The sequence below is a fragment of the Dysidea avara genome, chromosome 1, assembly GCF_963678975.1.
Source record: "Dysidea avara chromosome 1, odDysAvar1.4, whole genome shotgun sequence".
NCBI classification, from domain to species: Eukaryota; Metazoa; Porifera; class Demospongiae; order Dictyoceratida; family Dysideidae; genus Dysidea; species Dysidea avara.
In genome coordinates, this window is record NC_089272.1 from 57,048,713 (window position 1) to 57,070,374 (window position 21,662).

Below are 21,662 nucleotides of genomic sequence, written 5' to 3' on the forward strand. Positions count from 1 at the left end.
ACTCTGGGGTGTGGCATCACCAGTCCACCGCAACTGTCAAGCCATTATTAAATAAGCCAAAAGCGCCTGTAATTTTATTTCTGTTATGCTTGCACGTGATATCTGTTGTTCAAATATTTCCTGGATCCCGTGCAGTGAGAAGTTTAAACAGTAGAAAGAGTGTCATATCCGTGGCATTATATGATGTGGGAAAGTTAACTCGAATTGAGGGTAGTAACAGATCTAAGAGTCACACTGTAGTACGCGGGTGTATGGGAGTTGCTGGACTCATACCGACGATTAAACCAGAAATTATTAAGACTTGTGGTGAAGTTGATTCATCAAGAGAAACAAACAAGGATGTTGAAACTCAAAGTGGCCAACCGTGAATGCAGTGTGGTATTCATGTGATCTTCACGTTTGGGAACACCTGATAGAGCAGACATCCCAGCTTGTAGTTCCTTAAAAGTGACGATGTTTCACTTTGTGGATAACCACTATTAATGCTGTAATCCTTGCAGCGTGAAGTACGTAAAGCTAGCATAAAGAAAAGACCTTCATATGACCATGATTTCTCACGTGATATATACATGCATCAAGCACATGCAGTAGGTGTAGAGGAGCATAGCGGCATGCAGGATAGGGAGTGAAGAGATATAGCTATGTAGTATAGGTGTAGGGCTATTAGCTAGTGATAACACACCCCACAACACCTTTATATAAACGCACGTATGAATTGGTACTGAGGAGCCAGTCCCTGTGTGTCTGCAAGGGTATTAATCAGTTTATGGTTGACTGGTTATGGCTATCTTTGGCCCCCCCACTCTGAAAATCGTTCCTATGCCTTTGCCCAGTGAGAGAAACATTTCTGGGTATACACATATGTGAGTATCTGCTATACAGTACAGTAGCAGCGTATTAAATGCATTTAATTGAATCCATTTGGCTAATCACAGTAACTTTTTAGGATTAAAGTATCATATTCACCACTCAATGCTGAAATGTTGTCACAAGTCACCCAAATGTACAGTAACCCCACCCTTAAAAATGTGTAAAACCAAAAAATTCCAGTCCAGTGATTAGACACTACCAAACAATAGGATTCCCATTGAAGTCAGCTCGTTTAGCATACTTTTCCTCACCATAGCACTTGTATGACTTATAACTCAATATTTGTCTGAAACTAACTGTCTCAATGAAGGTTCAGTTCAGTGTGCATTGTGGCACTGCCACAGAGAATCTGGCTTAAATTTTGTTTTTTGATATAATTGTAGAAAAGGCTCATTGTAAACGCTTACAAGATAGTCCAGTTTCACTTTACCCAAATATTTTTGCTTAGGCTCCTAGGTTAGTGGTGAACACCTCGTACAGGCTCTGCCTTCTGTGTTCACCCCCTCCAGTGCCTAACTGGTAAAGTTGATAATAAATAAATGAATACTTCATTATACAGTGAATGTACTTTTACAATGCATACATGTAATCAGCTAGCTAGCTAACTTCTTTATCATTTGGGAACAAGTGTTAAGTCAGGAGTCCTAATAAACTGCTATTGTGCATGTTCATAACTGACTTGCAGTACATTACATTGGTAAATTTTGTCTATGGTGAGGTGAATTATGCTAAAATAGCTGACTTTAAGTGGAATCCTATTTATTTGCTTACTTAATGGGAGGGGCTATACTTATTTGGATGTAAAAACTGATATTGACCTTTAAAAAAATTCAATTCCACCATTCCAGTAGTCCATTCCACTGTTTATACACTCCCAGTCAATGCTGAGGTTAAATGCAGAGAACATTCCAGATCCCAGATGTTGTGGCTTCTTCGGCACATGCCTAGACTGCATGTTGCTGTAGGATCAAGTCACTACTGGGTCTGGGAAATTTTTGTATTAAACAGAATTTTAATGTGAAGATTCTGACTACTACCTGTACCCACAGGCTTTATTCACAGATTGTCAGTGGGATTGCACTTCCAATAAAAACATACTCACCTTTCATTCCTTGTGCACCATCTGCTCCTTGAGGTCCGGGTGGTCCGTCACTGCCTTGATCTCCTTGATCTCCTTTAGCACCTGTTAATCCTGGTGATCCTTGATCTCCGTCTTGTCCTTGAGGGCCAGGGTCTCCAGCACTGCCCTGATCACCTTGACTACCCTTTTCACCTAACAAATTAAATATATTAAAATAGAATTTCTGGTTGCCCTATTAGAGTAATTCAATTCTCAGGAATCCCAAAATTGGGCTTTAACACAACAGCCTATTGTCTGTATTAGGGGATGTGGCACAGCAAGAATTCTTTGTTAAATTGGATAAAAATGTTTCTATCTAGTGATGCATAAAAAAACTCCCGATTTTAAAACCTCTATAGTATTGGTGTGCACATGCTCTTACCTCTTTCTCCCTTCATGCCATCCTCTCCAGCAGGACCAGGTGGTCCATCTATACCTTGTGGGCCGCGGTCACCAGGTGAACCATCATTACCTGGGACGCCTGCTGCACCAACTTCACCCTAGAGTAATGTGTAACAAGATATTAATGGCACTCTCAATACAATAACATTCATGTACTGTATTTGTTGTACAGCTAATTTGCTTTACATGAATACATGTATGGAAGCATTATATAATTGTGTTATGTACATGTGTATTTATGTGCTGTATCTATTTATGTGTTTTTGTACACATGTTTACATACAACTGTGTATTCTTTGCGTGTGTGGACGCAATGAATATGCATATGTACCTTAGCACCTTCTGCACCAGGTGTGCCAACATCACCTCGTGATCCTCTTCGTCCTTGATCACCTGCCTCCCCTTTCTCTCCCTTCTCTCCATTAGCTCCATCTGACCCATCAGCGCCAGGTTCTCCTTTCTGGCCTGTCTCCCCATTCGGACCAGGAGGTCCGTCACTCCCAGGAGTACCTGCTTCACCCATGTCACCTGAGTGAACAACGCAACCAGAGGTTAATAGACCAGCAAGGAACAATAGAAAACAGATAGAACAAATTTGTGAGAGAATCTTATATTCATACAAACACAATAAAGCTACACACATATGTGCTACTATACACCCTTTTGTACTACAAAGGTTATGTATGCTGAAGAATTGTCCTCCTTGTATGTATAAGCAATAAGTGACAGCAGGAGCTAACAAGTTGCATGGTGCAAAAGAGCATAGCACTCAGGATATAGCTGTGTTTCAACAATTGTGGAATGCCTTTATTTGCAGCCACATGTTGGCACATATAATAGATAGGTGTTGTACAATCATCAAAACAAAAATATGTTAGAATACTTACGCACATATACTGTACATGTAAGTATGCACTCTGCATACTCTAATAGAACACACACTTTAGGCAAAATACTCTAATGGAACAGTCACCTTCACAGTTCAGATAATCAATGACCGGATAATCGAGGGACCACAATACATACAATACACACATCATGGACTTGCCCTTGTCCTCCTTTGTGTTCCAGTACTTTTCCCTAACAACACAAGGTGTCAATTCACGATAGCATATTAAGCCACAGGAAATGCACATTTTCAGCACTGAAAGGTATAATAAACGGTATTGTCGTCTACCATATAGCAGCCAATTTTTTTTTGTCAAGTACACATGTAGTTTCCGCCCTTGTTACACTGTACCTAATAAACGTCACTGTGTAGTGAACAAAACATGGCAATTAGCCAAAGTGTTTTTCACCAAGAGCTACTCGCCAAAGTTATATACAGTACTGCCACTACATGATGGTATACAGCCATTGAGCCAGATGCATGTAGGCACATGTAATCTCATTACAAAGAGGACTACTGTGCACATAACTTATTATGTAATGACATCAATACATACCTTTAGGTCCTTGTTGTCCAGGTGTACCATCAGTTCCAGGGTCACCATTTGTTCCTGGTGACCCAGCTTCTCCCATATCTCCCTTCTGGCCTTTCTCCCCAGCTGGGCCTTGTATTCCTGGGACACCATCATTCCCTGGCATACCCGTCATCCCAATTGGTCCGACTTCACCCTTTACTCCATCAGTTCCATTTATACCAGGTGGGCCTGCCTCTCCTATAGTGACATGATAATGTACATGAATATTACAGAACAACATGCAACACACACACACACACACACACACACACACACACGCACACACGCACACACACAATACACACACTGTACATGCACGATCACACACAAAGCAAAAAGCAAAGCATTTAGCTATGTGCCTCATGCCCACCCAGGGCACTGTTCTGGTGCAGTTTAGTACTGACTCAGGGCCAGACTAGTAACCCCTAGGGGACTAAACCATGTCTCCTGGGTAGACACACAACACAAACATACAGACAGACAGACAGACATACCAGGTAGTCCATCATTACCAGCTTGACCCGTTACTCCATTTTCTCCTGGAGTACCAGGGTCTCCCTTCTGTCCATCAGTAGATGTACCAGGTAGGCCCATTACACCTGGGTCGCCCTTAGCTCCTGCTTGACCTGTAATGAGTAACGAATTTATAGAAGGTGATCTAACACAAAGTGGAAAGCTCAGACATACACATATTGCTTATGGAAAGATACAGTGAACTGTATTCCTTAATATTTGTTCTTTGTAAGGATATACGTAATGTATTTTCTGTCGTTTGAGCTTGTGAATTAGACAGAAAATAAGCTCCCGCTAATGGAGGGAACACATGGGCTAGCATATACAGTACAGAGTTTATAACTTTCAGGTTTTTCCTGGCATATTTTTGCAATCTCAAAGCTTAGGTGGTCTGCTGGGTTTTTCCCTTGGAGTTGTGTGGGTCATCAACTCCTAAATTATGCATGCTTTAAAATTGGTTCTGATCCCTGTTCTACCTCACCATGCTGCCATTTACTGCTGCACTATACTTGAGTAAATGATTGTTGAAATATAATTACAGTAGCTTGCACTAGTGGGCAGCTACGTATCTCCTCAGTGCTATGTAGCTGGTTGTGGGAATGATGGGGGTTGGGTTAGGGTTACTGTAATGGGACGAGGTGTATCGTAATGGCATTTTAGTGGGAGGTTGAGGGGGACATTCATAAGTGACCTTAAGCAATGCAAAATCTGTTAGTACAATTGATTTGGGACCAATGTGTATATGTATTTATGCATACGGTACAGCCCAAGCGCAATGTCGCACTTGCTTGCACACGCAACTTTGCTCGAGATTTTAAAAATCGCTAATTGAGGGGCGTGGCAACTGTTTCGCTCGCGAGACAACATGGCAGCTGTTTCGTTCACGAAGATCGCAAGTAAAACAGTTGCCACGCCCCTTAATTATCAATTTTTAAACTCTCAAGCAGAGTTGTGTGTGCGAGCGAGTGCGACGTTGTGCTTGGGCAGTACCTTAGATGATTTATTTTAACATACAAAATACTGTAAACTTTGGCTTACCAGTGGCTCCAGGGGGACCAGTCATTCCTACAGCACCATCTGATCCAGTTTCTCCCTTCTGGCCTTTCATTCCATCATCACCATCTCTTCCATCATTACCAGGAGTTCCATCAGATCCATCGTTACCAGCTTCTCCCTAATATAACACGCAATGTTAAAACCAAGTGTTATAAAAATAATTACAAAATAACCAAAAATAACCAACATAACCAAAATCCATTCAAATATTAGACAGAATAAGACAATTAAATTTGTAATACAGTACAAATACTTGCAAACTGTAGACTAAAAGTCTTAAAAAAACTTTCAGCATTTTACATGTGCAAAAACAATGTCATTTACCTTTTGTCCTTTCATTCCGGTTGCACCAGGGTCACCAGCGGGTCCCTGGTCTCCTCTTTCTCCTTGAGGTCCTTGAGCACCATCTGCACCAGGTGTGCCATCAGTACCATCTGTGCCTGCTGGTCCTCGGGTGCCCATTTCACCTTTCATCCCTAAAATGGTAAATACATAGTCATGAGGATTATATTCTATTAGAGTATTTGAATGAGGTATGTACATATGTATGTGTTAGTATTAAGATGGTTCTGGAGCAAAGCAAACGCTACAGCAGCCGTGTGAAACACAGCTACTGCTGCCCAGCGAACCAGCACTGTGCACTACTGAGGCACTTGAGTGTTGTGCAGGCAAATCCTTCTGGTGCAGGACTAGTAATCCGCAAGAGGACTGGCTAGGTCTCACAGAGAGAGGTTGTGGAACCCGAAGAATGACTACAACACCACTAAATGAGACAAGGACATGTACAGTTGGCATTTTCTTCCCCAGTTTATACCAGGTACCCATTGATGTTACAGCTGGGTAGGCTGCTTCCCCAGTTGACAACAGGCCACCAGGTGCATATTATACAGCTGGGTAGACTGGAGAAATGTGAGTAAAGTTTCTTGCCCAGTTTGCATGCACGTACGTACGTATGTATGTATGTACACACTGTATACCATATAATAGCAAATATTGGTAGAACTAATATTTGGCGATTTGCTATAAAATTGCAATTGACGAAAATTTAATTTGGCGAAATGGTCTCACAGAAAAATTGGTGGTGCACCGTTGCATGGCTGACAGAAGGACAAAGCGTGCATGCCGAATCTATTTGTGCAGAAACATTTATCTTATGGATTCAGCCACTGCATGTATCAGTCTGGCCGGATCGCTTTCATGATTAAAACCAGATCCAGTCTGACCTGCTTCAAAGGTTCTAGTTTCTTTCGTGGGCCATGTCCACTTATCAGGATCATGTGTGTCTCTCTGTAGGTATATGTATAGAGTCTCACCCATTTATCAATGACTGTGCATAAAACCATGTATGTTGCAGAGCCATGCCCACTAATCAAATATGAGTTCTATCTAGTCTAGTCTAACAGCAGACAGCTTATGTCATGAGCCACACTCATTGCATGCACTAACTAACCAGTAAGGTGTGTTTAAGTAGTATCTATGAAGCCACACTTGATTTGTTAAAATCTACTGCTATCAAAAGCTTGGATACAAGTTATGTAAGAAAATAATTAATATTGACGAATTTTAAATTTGGCAGTTTGATGACAAATCGCCAATTCGCCATATTTAGCTGACTGCCAAATTTAGTTGTTATACGGTATAAGGTGAGTTCTGTGTGCATGTTAGTATGTTATTAATTTATGTGTGTGCCTATTACATGTACATAATGCCTCTAATCATGTACATAGGGTAACCCAGTAGTATACTCACCTCTCTGTCCTCTCTGTCCTTGTGGTCCACTTATTCCTTGTGGTCCAGCCTCACCAGGTTCCCCATCCATACCATCCGTACCAGGAATACCCTGAGCTCCTTGTTCTCCCTTCATACCATCAGCACCAGGATCACCTCTTTGTCCGTCACTACCATCACTTCCATCATTACCAGGTTCACCCTATTAGTGGAAGGAACTAACTACACAGACCACAATTAAGTCAATGTGTAAATGCTGTGCTGTATGTAAGTAAAAATATATCTGTACTTGTCTGTAATAGTGTAAAGTATTACACAACTAGGGAGCCTGATAATATACACACACGTCAATGATACACACTACACAGATCACACATACTGTACAGTTAGTTTTCTGCCTATGCATGTGTGCGTACCTTCATTCCCCTCTCTCCCGTAACTCCAATTTCACCTTGTGGTCCCACAGGACCTGTTATACCAATTTCACCTTTTTGACCTTTTGCACCGACAGCTCCATCCACTCCAGCCTCTCCTTTCATCCCTCTTGCACCTACAGAACACACAGTATGTAGCTGGTGACTTCACCACGTATACATATAGATACACACTTACTTGCTGCTCTACTGAAATATATCTATTGCATTATACAGTATTGTCCACAATTCAATACAGATGTTATGTAAATGAAATAATAAATTGACCGTACCGTCATCTCCTTGCATTCCCTTTTCTCCAGTTGCGCCTACATCACCTTGGCCACCCTTCTCTCCTTGATCGCCCTGTGGGCCAATGTCACCTCTGACACCTGGTTCTCCCTGTTCACCCTTAATTCCTTGTAGACCACGGTCTCCTCTTGGGCCTATACAATGTAACATACAGTATAGTGGAACCTATGCATACTCATACACAGCCAACTATAGTACCTGTCGCTCCTGCTGGGCCTTCTGGTCCTATATCACCAGGAGTACCTTGTGCCCCTGTTTCTCCAACTTCTCCCTTCATTCCTTTCATTCCATCATCTCCTGGGGTACCAGCAGGACCTTGACGACCACGTTGTCCCGGAGGTCCATCATTTCCAGGTGGTCCTGCAGGTCCTTCAGGCCCCCTTGGTCCTGGGGGACCAGAATCTCCTGGGAATCCCTTGCGACCAGGTGGGCCAGGCAAACCCTGAAATGTACAATGTACACATCTCTTGATATCACAGAAATAGCTGGATTGAATACTGTAACCCAATAGGGTAAAAAACATAGGTGTCTGGCACCTTTAGCAAGACATCTGTACTAGTGTAGAAAAATACAGTAGGATTGGAGCAGTGTCCAGAACATGGAGGTCTAACTGTATAATGCTATTACGTCCATATGGAACTATGAAGACATCATGTGTGGCACTTAAGCGGGAGCTTATATTCGAATATCTTGGGAGGGCACAATGGAACTGCTACTCTGAAGTGTGGACACGTTGATAATCACAACGCCTACCGGAGGTCCAGTGATGTTTAAAGCGGTCACGTTACCAGGTAATCCAGGATTACCAGGCTCTCCTTTCATCCCATTAACACCTTCAGGTCCGGGTGGTCCCTGAACACCAGGGACTCCTTTACCACCAGGGTCTCCAGCAGGTCCCTCTGGGCCAGGTAAACCTTGTATGCCAGGTACACCTGGGGCTCCTTGATCACCGTCACGACCTGAAGAAAAATAGTAAAACATACAGTAAAGAATCTTGCATCAGAAAAAAGCTCCTATTATCAGATATTAGTGCAGAAATACATGTATCTTTCATATGAATTAAATCTCAGGTTTCTGAGCAAAATGTAATATATCACATATTCTTGCAGCTAAAGTTTCATGTATGAAGAAAACAAAAAAATGTTTTCTAACCAGAGGCTGCATGGTATATACGTAGACAGGTGGATTAGACCTTAAACTTCTCATTTGGAAAATTCAAAGTTAATCTTCTTAGAGAGGTGGTCTTTCTATACAGGTGGCCACTAATCTGTACCAAAACTTTCATCTTTAGTATACTGTACATGCTGTGTTATATTAGTCAGTTTAGCTTGGTGGTTGTTTTATCACAAACACATTTGTGACATGTTACCATACCTCTTACTCCTCGAGCTCCCCGCATTCCTGTCATCCCATCACTTCCAGGTACTCCAGGGGTACCATCCCTACCATCAGTACCATTGAATCCTCTTGGTCCTTGCATACCCATGGGACCCTAAAATGATTGATATCATACTAACATATTTATATACATGTCCGCATAAAAGTGGGATTTGTAAACTGATGCTTGGCTATACTTGTGGAGTGCATATGTGACCGGATTTGCAAAAAGGAACCTTTTTCACACACAAAATTTGACCCATTTTTTGAACTTTGAAGCTTCATAGCGTTTTAATCGTTGCATATATTATCCTGATATTTTTCATGAGTGTAGCTACAGTATCTGGCTACAATTTGATACTAAGAGACAGTTAATCAGTAGACGAAGTAAACTGTTACATCATTTTGTTTGCTAGTATGTAAAATGTGTGGAAAAGGTACCTTTTCGCAAATCCGGTCACATATTTACCTTGGTCACAAATATACTGTATCAATGGTCACAAATTTTATAACTGAGCATAGTGTATCTATGTAACTTCATCAAATAAGGCCACCTTCACAACACTCTATCTGTTACATTTGTGGTACAAATAACATAGTTCTGTTTTGCCATGCACAACAGTGTCTCGTGAATAACATCTTACCATTACTCCAGGTTCTCCGGGCATTCCTGGGATTCCTTTTGTACCTCGTTCACCATCCATACCTGGGTCACCTTGTTCACCTTTCATTCCATTGAGACCACGGTTTCCTGGGATACCAGGAGCACCAATTGGACCTCTAGGACCTGTTGAAGAGATTTAGGAACCAAAATAAACCTTGTAACATACCCACACAAATCCTTAGCTCTAGATTATTCTATATGTATGCTCTAAAGGTTGTAGTTTATTACTCTGTCATACCATATTTGCACATATACATATATAACTGTAGGAAGAAAACTTTAAAATGACTAAACACTTGTGTACAAACAAAGCTCACTATAGCAATTCCAGTTGGCAGTACATTACATAGACTACAATAATGGTCACCATATTAGCAACTTGTTATACTGCAAAAAACCTGTTGAACTGGTTAGCTAACCTGTATCTCCGGGCTCCCCTGGCGGACCAACTGGGCCTGGTCCTCCGGGGATTCCTTTGGTTCCTGGTTCACCAATCCATCCCTTCTGTCCTTTCTCTCCCCTCAAGCCTGGTAGACCAGGTATACCAGGAGCACCTGTGGAAGATTAGAAACCATTATGATGTCTATTGCAGGTGAAGGCTGAGCATATATGTGGCTTGTCAATTTTGTCCTATTGTTCGTAGTCAAACCACTAAAACCAGGGATATAAGCTCAGTTTACTGGGCACAGCTGTCAGCCCAAGCTGTATAGTTAGCTCTGGTGATGACTGCTGGTATAAAGGCTGGTAATGCCACTGGGAAAAAAAATTTGGTCCCAACTGGTCCGGAAAACCTAGCCCATCAAATACAATACGTACCTCTTGGGCCAGTCTCTGTCTGTCTTGTATGTCTACTGTTGAGTTCAACGTTTAATTCACTTGCCTACAGAAAAAAAACAAAAATAATGACATAACAAAGCAGTTAAAACAACCAATATAAACCCTGTTCCCATGGTTACCATACAAAGCCATACAAAACACGGAAGCCACATAACTACACATTCTGTTCCTATTTTTCATGACAACTCCAATGTAATTTGTGGTGAGCCCCACCAAACAAAATAACTACATCACTAGCAGGTGGCCAGCCAGACTCAATGTAATATGACGGGACCACAAAGACATTAGCAGTAATGACCCTTGTGAACTTCTCTGGAATGACACAAAAGACAAAACCAACCACTCAACCATGATTCCTTTTATCTGGGTGTGTTCCATGATCTGAAAGTGACTCAGGTACGAATGGCACATATTTGTTTAGCATATTTTTATAATTCCATGCAGCAACAGAGATACCACACAATACATTATCATCATGTTATTACAGTAGCTCAATTTGAAAATGATTTAGCTGTTAGCTAGTAAAAATCTAATAATGCAGTGTTCACTGCTCATGACATGGACCTGGTAACATCAGTAATGTCCATATTACCTCTCAAATTAACAGCAACAAGTGGTAATTAGGGATCGATCTCAGACAATTGTCAAGTCAGTTGTTAATTGATGTAGTCAGTAATCAGCAGCTCAAGGGACTTTTACAGCAGCCACAGCTATAGATTTTTAAAACACTATTTCTTGACAAAAAAATAAACCAAATATTCAGCTCTTTCTCTGTGTAAAACTTTTAGTATATGTATCTGGCCTAACCCATATATACAGTCGGTAGCTAACACTTCAGGCTAACATTATAACTATATGAGACATTACATTAACTTTGTACAACACACATGCACGTCACGTGACATGTCACTCACTCTAGCACAACTTGTTAAGATACTTGAAATTGTCAAGCATGCCAATAGTAACACTGGCACGGTATCTCGAGTGGAAAGTCTTCTGTATAACAAAACATAACAAGATTAACATACAATATGTTGGCACACATTTAGAGAATAATACTTTAAAAGGAACAGATAATTCACTAATGGTAAATGAAAACACTTTAGCTAGCTAAATCTACAATCACCATTTACATGTTCCATAACAATACTAAACACAATGGCTACTAAGAAAATAAAAAAGGAAAAGAATCCATGTTACAAAAGAGACCTTACCTCACTTCCATCTTCCTAATTGTCAGCCAACTATAGCTGTCTTCACTGTACAGCTGATTATTAGCTCACTGTAAGGGGATGAGCTTTTAAAATAAGCAGAGTAGAAAACCTTCCTGATTTTCAGCAAAAACGTTGAGAGCTGAGCTTTCTGCAGCTAACTGAGCGGACAAAATCCGTCAATTGTGGCAGATTTAAGTAAACTCCAGCCTATTTCTCCAGGGCGCGGTACGGCTTCGCGACGTCATTTCATAGGTTTCTTTATGTCACGTGACGTTGTCTAGTCACGCATTGAAGCGAAGAGGCGGGGTTAGGAGCGAACACTCAGATGTGGCCCAGTAGCGAGCTTGCAGTGGCGTGGAGAAGGGTAAGTAAATCCTTGTAACTCCACGAGTCAGTAATATCACATCGTTTACAATCTGAAAAGTCTTAACGATAAAATCCCTGGCTGTTCATGATCTGAAAATGGTTTAACCCATCCAGCATGTCTACATTCCTGTCATCATATCACCAAATTGACTATCGTATTGTTCCGTCCTAACTCTTCTTTGAGGTGTTAACGCATTAACATAATCGATTGTGGTACTCAATTTTTGTACACCTTCAGTAAATATCTTTCACATCTTATCATTATGTGTACACTAGATCTACAAAAATACTGCAATGATGTGATTGCATAAGTGGTTAGTTTATTTTCAAACAACAAAACTTATGGTGTACACATGTACATCACAAATCCATCTTCCTCTCCATTCAAGCAGGTACACATGTATTTTAATGCATAGTTGTATACGTGCATGAACTAAAAGCTACAGTCTCTCAGTGTGTCTAGCTCTAGCATTTGGAGCATTGTCTTGAGTATAAAAGAAGTGTTAATGAAGTCCCAATGAATTATATCAAATTCCCAGTAGTCCAGTGAGCTAACAGCAATGACACCGATATGGTTGAAGAGAGGTGTTTATTGGTAATAACAGGGTATGACATGAGAGAACACATTATCTACTATTAGTTGTCAATATAAACACACTGTGCACCGCCCAGCTACATCATGACCTGTAACAGGTGGTCAACTGTGATGTCATTACTTATTTTTGTTTTGTGCTGTAATTCAAGAAATATTAGATTTGGTGAGGAAATACTGCACTCTCTTATACTTGTATTCTGGTTTCTGGATTAGCTATGTGTGTGCTGTAGGTACCTGTACGTACATGTATGCATGTTGTATGTACACATGTATGTGTGTCTTGGTGAGTGTTTATATTGTGGAATCTCTGAATCATGGATGGTTATGGGCCATTTATACTGTTACAGCAGTCAGTGCCTGATCAAAATGATACCCTGAAATTTGACTCCTTGATAATTAATCAAGACACTTCTATATGGTGTTTACACCAGTCAAGTGTCTAAAGTCAGATCATCACTTTAGGTCATCATTTGAATCTCCACCTTAGTTTATGTGTACGTTCAAGGGGCTTATGGATTATGCAAATATACTCATTTTAAAGTGCCCACATTACAGCAGGTTTCAGCTTAACTAATGTTTGTATACAGCAGCTCCCATTGTAGGGAGTATCCCTTTTTGAGAGACCAGTATCTGTGTGATACGTGCATGTACTTATATCATCTGTTGTTTTAGTCGTGTTGTCATTTCAAAAGAGCAATCTCCTCGGACTATGTCACAACAAAATTACATAACATCTTGGCTGGATTGCTGGATGAGAAGCGAGCTAGTTTAGCAGAGGCTATCACTTTGGGTGAGCTTCTGTATGTCTACAACTTGTTGTTGTATATTAATTTGACCACAAAAGTGAATTTTATATATATTTTCTGTGTAGTTGAACACTGTCATTTGTGTGCAAGGAATAACCTGCCAAGTAAAGAAATTTGTTCCATAAATACAGAACAGGTTTTGGTGTATCCACATCTTGACATTGATAGCACATTGTGTAGAACACATTTGAGGCTGTCATCACCTGTATCATGGGATCAAGAGTTCCTTACTTGTATTATGAACTCTTGATGGGATTCTGCTTGTTATAGTGGAACCTGTTAATCAAGACGTTTGAAAATGAGGACACCTGCACAATTGGTAATAGTTCCTAAACATCCCTTTGCATGTAAACTGTCCTGGAAAATCAGGATACCTTAATAATCCCATTATCAGGACACTTTTGGTCAGTCAATACATGTGCAGGTTTCACTGTAATCATACATATGATATTTGTAATTGTTTGGGCTAAAGAGGTTTGTATTAATATCTTGCCATCACTCTATATAGATTGATAAGTGTTTTTACTATAGCCACGAACTCCTCTACTGTATCTAATAAGCTAATGTATGAACCATCTCCTGGGAAGGTGTAAGGTGAATTTTAAATCCAATGTTCATTGATATAGATGCTGTATGGACCAGGTCCCGTACATTTTATATGTATGTTTACAGTGTACGTACTTTTACTGCAATAGTGGAGTCTAAACACCCAGTAAAACAGAAGCAAGCACAATGGCTTCTTTCGTCATTACTAACACACAAACATCGACTAGAACAATTGAGAAAGGCACCGATCACTTTTAGGATTGGCCTGTCAGGACCCCCAGGTGCTGGAAAATCAACCTTCATTGAGACATTCGGACAAATGTTGACCAGTGCTGGAAAGAAGCTAGCAGTTCTAGTAAGTGGTAGTGAATAGTGTCATGTTTCAATGCTAACCAATAATTGGTCTACTAAACAAACTTCAAGTGTATAAAGAGTCTATAATTGGTGGTCTACCATCTGTTGGCATTTCAAGTGATTGTTTCTACTTTACTACAATCGCCATAGTGATTCATGTACCATTATAGCAGTTAAATAGCTTCTGTACTGATTACCCATTGAGCTGAACTGTTGGAGAAACTTGGTTAGCTTTTTAGATGATATATTTGCTGTATGGCTTAATTTTTCATGGTCACTGATTCAGACTAATGTTTGTCCCTGTCTCTCTGTGTTTGTATTCAGTAAGCAGATGTTATTTTAGTGTGTGTGTTGGGCAACCTAATACATTGCTGTGTCCATGTGTGACATCATGTAGTTAGCAGGTAATCGTGTGTATTGTGGCCAGCAATAAGTGATAATATATGGCAGGTGGTCAGACTGATCGCTATTAGCAACTGTGCTATTTCTTGTGTGGAAGTTTTGTAGAGCAAAATTGAGTTTGTAGTCTAGCAGAGAAGACAGTTGCTGTTACAAATTAATTTCAATTGTGTTTTAACATTCTATTCATGTTACTGGACACTCGTACAAATTAGTATTTGCAAAAGTAGTGTACATGCTCATTTGGATGGTATTTATGACAAATCTTTAGTCTATACCAGATTATAATTCTGTATGTTTGTGCTGAATTCTTGGGCTACATGTGGTATGGCATGTTTGTATGTACCGTATAGCGGGTTATTGTGGCGTCTGAAATTTCCTGTGAAATTAAAAGATAGCTGCAGAAATGTGATGTAGCCTGCAGACCTACTAGCAGGGTCCAGTTCTCTATTAAATCTTTCTCCCAGCCCATGCAGAACTATGTGTAACGATGGATACAACCAGGGATGTGAAAGACAGCTGACAAAGCAATGCAACAGTTGCGTGTATGATGCCATGTACCACGATTTCACGCTGTTAGTTGAAACCAAACTGGTTTGCGCTTGTTACAAGTGTTACTACATCGGATTTTTGCACGTATCGTAATTGATTCAATTGCTAAATATCATTTTTAGTTTGAGCCATTAGTCACGTGCACTGTACTTCTTGCTCCGATTCACATTAACCGTTCACAGCTTTATCCCTGGCTTTGCTGGGCAAAATGTATCTTTTTAGAGTGCTTAGTGATGAAGCTGTGACCTTTGATAAATGACACAGTGACATTATCATGGTGCCAAAATTCTCGTGAATTAAATTTTAGTGAATGATCCCAAATGCTAAAATTAATTCCTCGCTATAAAAACCCGCTATACAGTATTATGTATTATTTTTATTAGCACATTATTGTATATGGTGATTGAGTAAAACTTTATCAATAGGACTACCTGATTTACATGACCACTACAATGAAATCGTAAAGTACACCTTAGCTATGTTTGGGACCTGATCTTAACTTCCATGTACAGTAGCGTATTAGAAAGGAATTAACTTTAGTGCTAATATTAAAATTGAATATTTTGACACAGTCTTATCATCTGATTTTTTAAGTCACATGCTGTTGTGTTTGTACAACCAAAACTGTGTGTTGTATGATGAAGGGCACAGATGGGAAGCTTGGCATGTAACTTGCCAAACCATGGAGTGAATCTATGCTCAAACCATCCTGCAGACTTACCATGTTTGGGCTCTACAAATTACAATGAGATAGTCTTGGAATCCATTAAATATGTGACTGGATTTGATAAAACCAAGCTTCCACACATCCAGGCTTGTGGTTAAAGTCAAAGAATTGGATTTTTGCAGAAGCCTGGTTTTGTAAAATATAATATAACATTATGGTTACTATAATGAGGTGGTCTTATTAATGAGGTCATGAAGTACACCTTAGCTATGTTTGAGACCTACTTGACCACTGAAAAGTTAGTTCTAAAGTATTCTTTGATGGTAAATTCTAAGAAACAATATTATTTTGTCACTTTACTGTATTCATTCTAGGTAGAAGCCTGACAAATACACTATTATACTAATTGCCATTCATTGTTGTATGTAGACAATTGATCCATCTTCATCAAGGACTGGTGGATCAATATTGGCTGACAAGACACGGATGCTCAAGTTGTCTCAAGATCCACTGGCATACATCAGACCATCTCCGTCTTCAGGAACACTAGGTGTGTGTCACTTCATCTGGGAAAAAACTTGGGAGGGGGGCAAAAATATAAGGTGTTATGAGAGAGGGAAGGGGGGATGGATTTGTGTGCTTACACAGCATGCAACCAGACCATAGGTGGCCTGGGGCATGTTCCATTCTCAGATGTTCTCGAATAGTTGAGAATCACCAGTTACTCTGTAGTAATCTCATGTCTTTAGGATCTTTTATGTATTTATAATAGGGATGGATGATAATTGACATCTCTGCTATACAATTATTGTCATGAGGCATTATCATGATTATCTATTATTGTCCACTTATTCACTGTAACAAAAAACTCTAATAATTGGCAAAAATGATCACATGATAATTGCCAATTTTGATTATCGCTAGTTGATGAAAATTAGCCCCCCCCCTTAACTGCTAGTGATGTCACAGTATAGAGCTGTTGTATAGGTATTGTTTGCACAGTTTTAAATTGTGTATATAGTGGTAAATTGTATCACTCAACACCAATGAGATGGTCTCTTAAATATTTCTAAGTCTTGTATGGTTTTCTCACTGCTCTCTTCAACTACATCCTTAAGAGAACATTATCCCAGCCTCCTTCCTGCTGAACAGCAATGCAAAACGATAACATTAATAAAGAAATTAATGAAGTGCCTATTCTTATGTATGTGTATGGTTTTGCAAAGATGGGATGTGAAAAATTACCGTCTTGATGTTTTTTCCAGTTATCTGTAGCTACTATTATTTGCTTATTGTATAGGTGGAGTTACAAGGAGCACAAATGAAGCAATTCTTCTTTGTGAAGGTTTGTAGTGTGTATGTGTGTGTGTGTGGTGTGGTGTGTGTGTCTGTTTGTTTGTTTGTCTGTTCCCTCCTGTGGGTTACTAGTCCTTCAGATTTTCCTGCACTGGCTCTAGCAGCTGAGTACAGTACAGGTTACGTAGTGCTGGTTCACTTAGTAGGTGTGACTGTCTAGCACATTAGTTATAGGCTTTGCTAGGCTTTGTGTGTGTAGTGTGTGCGTTGTACATATATCATTGAAGTAGTATGTATGTACTTGTGTAGCACAAACCCAAAGATTTTCAAATACTGTCTCTTCCAGTCAAACTTTCTGACCTTAGCATTTTCCCACTTTGTGCACACACTTGGTCAATGACCAGTTGAGACAAGTGACTTTATTACACAGTGACCTGTTAAGTCATTGTATCCCCCTACCACTGGACTGCCATGCTATACTGTCTCACAGCACACATATGCACACACACACACATGTGCGCGCACGCATGCACGCACATACACGCATACACACAAATTCACCATTGTATTCTTATCAGTAATTTATTCACTGCTTGAATGATGGTGTCTTCTTATAGGTCCTAACTTAGGTTGCTATAGTATTAGCAGGGATGGTGGCTTGAAGCTACCAAGTCATTATACCAAATAGCTATTGTGGCTGTACAATTGTACCAACATGTACAGTGTACACTTACAATCACATCTTGTTCTTGTAGGAGCAGGATATGGTACAGTGATAGTGGAGACTGTTGGAGTGGGACAATCTGAAATAGCAGTAGCTGATATGGTGGACATCTTTGTGTTGTTGTTGCCTCCAGCAGCTGGGGATGAACTACAAGTGAGTATAGTCTATTTGTACCTACTGCATGTGTAGTGTGGTGGGCCTGGTTGTGTGTGTGACCGTGTCAGTGTAAACCGCTTAGTTTGCACAATTTTCATATTTTTTATTCAATTGTCTCAGCATTATCTACCGTGTCCAAGGAATGGGTTACCAAGGGTTCAGCTTATTATGGTGAATAGTTTCGTATAGCGCTAGTCACAGAGAGAGAGGGAGAGCAAAGAAATTGATTTGTACAGCAACTATACTGAAAATAAATTACATGCATTTGTTTACATTGGTCTACAGAGTTATTTAAAATGTTCGCCATCAATTGGTGAATCAACCAAGGCATAGTTTTTGTACTGTGATCATTTAGTATACATATAGATGTGTTAAATGAAGGAATGACAGTGATCTTGTTTATACATGTCCATTTACTGCTTTGTAAATGGCATGTACACTGTTGAGCCTGAAACAAAGATATTCAAAACTCAGGCGAATAAGATGGTGTATAGGTTTAATTGATTTGAGACTTGATTGTAATAGATTGATTTTTTATTGTAACATGCATAATTTCACCAATATTTATAGATTTTGTTTTTCTTACATGTTTGAACTAGGCAGGTTTTTTGCTGAGATGGTCACACACACACACACACATATATATATATATATATATTTATATACATATAGCAGCATTGCTTGCTAGTGGTGTGGCCAATGACATGTCCCTGACCATGTGGCAAGGTCGGGGTTCTCTTATGTTGACCTTGCAAGCTACGTACATACACAATGTACATGCACATCTTCTAATTAATTTGTTAAGGTGACTTCATCACCTCAAGTAGTACCAGTATTACCTTCCCCTGATGGCCCACTGTCATGTGAAATCCCATCAACCCTGAGCAATCAGTGCCGCGAACGAGGAAGTTGAGAAGGCTGTGGCAAATCTGTCTGAAGGCAGTATTATAAAGGAAAGAGGCTGTTTACATCCCAAAAGAAAGCCATCGTAGGAAACTACACATTGATCAATGGTCAGAGTGCTGCAGTTCACCACTATTTAGGGGAATTTTAAATTTTTGATTGAGAGTTTCATTCATAGGGTCACAAGTGATTACTCCTCCATGTCTTAAAAATATAAACCGTGTAGACCTATAATCTTTTTTGGCATGTGCCACACAATAACTCCAGTTTTTACCACCTTAAACTGCAAACTGGGGATCCTATATATTGCCTCTCTTGCATTGTATTGGTAACATCCAACTAAAAATTCCTTCTACTGTTTGTTTACTTTTTCAATAACATAATCATGACTACTGAACCCACACATACTGGATCAAAAGAAAGAATGGTGCCAAGCATGCCATAAAATTAATTTTTCATCTAAACGCAAGTCCCAACAATCAATTACTGAGAAATGAAGTGGCCATTATACTTTGTTTTCAGCTATGTTCTGCCTGTTACACAGGCCTGAGGGTTACAAAAAGTTAAGCCTGTAGCCTTATCCATTGTTGAGTTATGCTTGGCTGGAGGCATCAGTTAGTCATTTAATCAGTCAGCATAAAATTCTGTTAAATAAAAGTTTCGTAGAAATTTGAACACAGACCAATATTGCCAAGCTGTAACAAAGGAAAAGTGAGGCTGTTTTTTGGGTGATATTTGTTGGGCAACAAAGCCCAAGCCACCATGATCCCAAATGTACAGTACCACATGGTGTGAAATTTTTGTAGCATAAAAGTTTTGTAAAATTTAGTATATAAACATTTTGTAGGAAATAATTTTGTGCACAGCTGCCATTGTGAGTTTCGTTGATTAAGCACTACGTGGAGCTACCACACTATAGGATCCAGTTCTAACAATGGCTGGTTTACCTGGAGAATTACAGTTTAATTCTTGTGTGAGAAGATACCATGTGTGTCATTAGGGATCAAAGGAAAAAAGCAGTGAAACAAGAGAGGTTCTGTATATACCGACATTTAATCCTTATACTTCAGTCTAGTCTTGTTTCGCTACTTTTTTAAATCGTAAATTTCCTCATTTTTCTTCTACTTGTACATTTAACAAAGAGTTGGTTTTGTGAATGTTCAATTCATCAATACTGAAGATTTGTCACTTTATCTGTTATGCACTTACGTACCTCCTGTACATAATTCATGGTAATGCTTAACCACATGTTCATACCTATTACAGGGTGTATGCTTGTGTATATCACTATTTACTTTCTTCACACAGGGAATAAAGAAAGGCATCGTAGAGATGGCTGATGTTATAGCCATCACAAAAGCTGATGGAGACCTCCTACCAGCTGCTAGGAGGATACAAGCAGAATACACTAGTGCTCTGAAACTGGTCAGAAAGAAATCTAAACACTGGTCACCACGGGTAGGTATGTGTAGGTGTGTTGTATAAGTCAAGATTTCCTGTCGTACGCTTTGTGCTCACTTTTGGTCCTAATAGTAATCCTGTTAATGAGTTTTTCACTTACTGACCCACTGAGCAAAAACTCGACTTGTTTGCATTTTCATATTATGACTTTTTTGTTGTCTAGAGGGCAAAACCAATACGCTGTTAAAGTTTTAGTCCGATCTGATAAGTGCTTTTGGAGTTATAGCGATAGAGCAAAGCAATCAATTTGTACAGTGCTGTATATGGGAAAAAATTACCTGTGCTTGTTTAATTGATCATAAGTAATTTACGTCTCAAGTGCAATTGGCTACAGAGTTGGGACTTGTGTCATTCTATTCACCGTGAACTAGGGCATTCATCAAGATACATATATAGTTTTGGCCTAAATACATCCATGCTATTAAGTAAGAAGGCTGTTCAAGATTAGCAATGGTGATGATTAAGTTACCTTTTACCGCAATGTAACCAAACATGCACGTTAACTCATGTTTGCTTTATGGTAACAGGCTGTAGGACCAGGTGTCCTACAGACCTTCAGCACTTGTGCTGTAAAGCATTAATAAATAAAACAAAGATATTCTTACTCTCCATGAAGATGCGAATCAGTTGGTATATTAGATATTTCAATTCAAGTCTTCCTTCACTGCTTACTGAAGTGATTAAAACACACATAAAATTATTTACAGTATATGTAATGCGTGTTTTTTACTCCATGTATTTCTATAAATTATGCAAACAAATCGTGTTGTCACATAAATCTGGTGCCATTCTTTCTTTTGATGCTGTATTTTTGGCCATAGACTATTAGACACTTTGTTGGCTTCTGTATCATTTTCTGACCAACAAT

General features: G+C 39.6%; 2 protein-coding genes across 7 annotated transcripts in view; one reads left to right on the plus strand and one right to left on the minus strand.

The window, feature by feature from the left end:
* The window catches only part of LOC136247804 (collagen alpha-1(III) chain-like), a 20,380-nt gene extending 7,824 nt beyond the window's left edge, over window positions 1-12,556 (minus strand). The window contains exons 1-18 of the mRNA XM_066039631.1: window positions 11,970-12,556; window positions 11,670-11,751; window positions 10,735-10,798; window positions 10,338-10,472; window positions 9,899-10,041; window positions 9,252-9,369; window positions 8,631-8,836; window positions 8,076-8,319; window positions 7,859-8,011; window positions 7,569-7,702; window positions 7,174-7,354; window positions 5,749-5,900; window positions 5,407-5,542; window positions 4,350-4,481; window positions 3,838-4,053; window positions 2,724-2,920; window positions 2,373-2,490; window positions 1,973-2,143 (exon numbers count right to left, since the gene is read on the minus strand). Of these exons, the coding sequence (XP_065895703.1) occupies window positions 1,973-2,143; window positions 2,373-2,490; window positions 2,724-2,920; window positions 3,838-4,053; window positions 4,350-4,481; window positions 5,407-5,542; window positions 5,749-5,900; window positions 7,174-7,354; window positions 7,569-7,702; window positions 7,859-8,011; window positions 8,076-8,319; window positions 8,631-8,836; window positions 9,252-9,369; window positions 9,899-10,041; window positions 10,338-10,472; window positions 10,735-10,798; window positions 11,670-11,751; window positions 11,970-11,980 (2,593 nt within the window). The 5' untranslated portion in view covers window positions 11,981-12,556. The remainder of the gene's footprint in view (window positions 1-1,972; window positions 2,144-2,372; window positions 2,491-2,723; window positions 2,921-3,837; window positions 4,054-4,349; window positions 4,482-5,406; window positions 5,543-5,748; window positions 5,901-7,173; window positions 7,355-7,568; window positions 7,703-7,858; window positions 8,012-8,075; window positions 8,320-8,630; window positions 8,837-9,251; window positions 9,370-9,898; window positions 10,042-10,337; window positions 10,473-10,734; window positions 10,799-11,669; window positions 11,752-11,969) is intronic.
* LOC136237254 (methylmalonic aciduria type A protein, mitochondrial-like) overlaps window positions 12,221-21,662 on the plus strand; it is a 16,305-nt gene continuing 6,863 nt past the window's right edge. For 4 of the 6 annotated variants that reach the window (XM_066027614.1, XM_066027595.1, XM_066027619.1 and 1 more), the window contains exons 1-7: window positions 12,221-12,333; window positions 13,603-13,720; window positions 14,432-14,637; window positions 16,684-16,804; window positions 17,555-17,599; window positions 18,306-18,427; window positions 20,642-20,791. In XM_066027614.1, coding sequence (XP_065883686.1) covers window positions 12,295-12,333; window positions 13,603-13,720; window positions 14,432-14,637; window positions 16,684-16,804; window positions 17,555-17,599; window positions 18,306-18,427; window positions 20,642-20,791 — 801 coding nt within the window. In that variant the 5' untranslated portion in view covers window positions 12,221-12,294. Of the gene's footprint in view, window positions 12,334-12,611; window positions 12,728-13,602; window positions 13,721-14,431; window positions 14,638-16,683; window positions 16,805-17,554; window positions 17,600-18,305; window positions 18,428-20,641; window positions 20,792-21,662 lie in introns of all 6 variants that reach the window. The other 2 variants (XM_066027603.1, XM_066027608.1) reach the window with 2 other exon arrangements.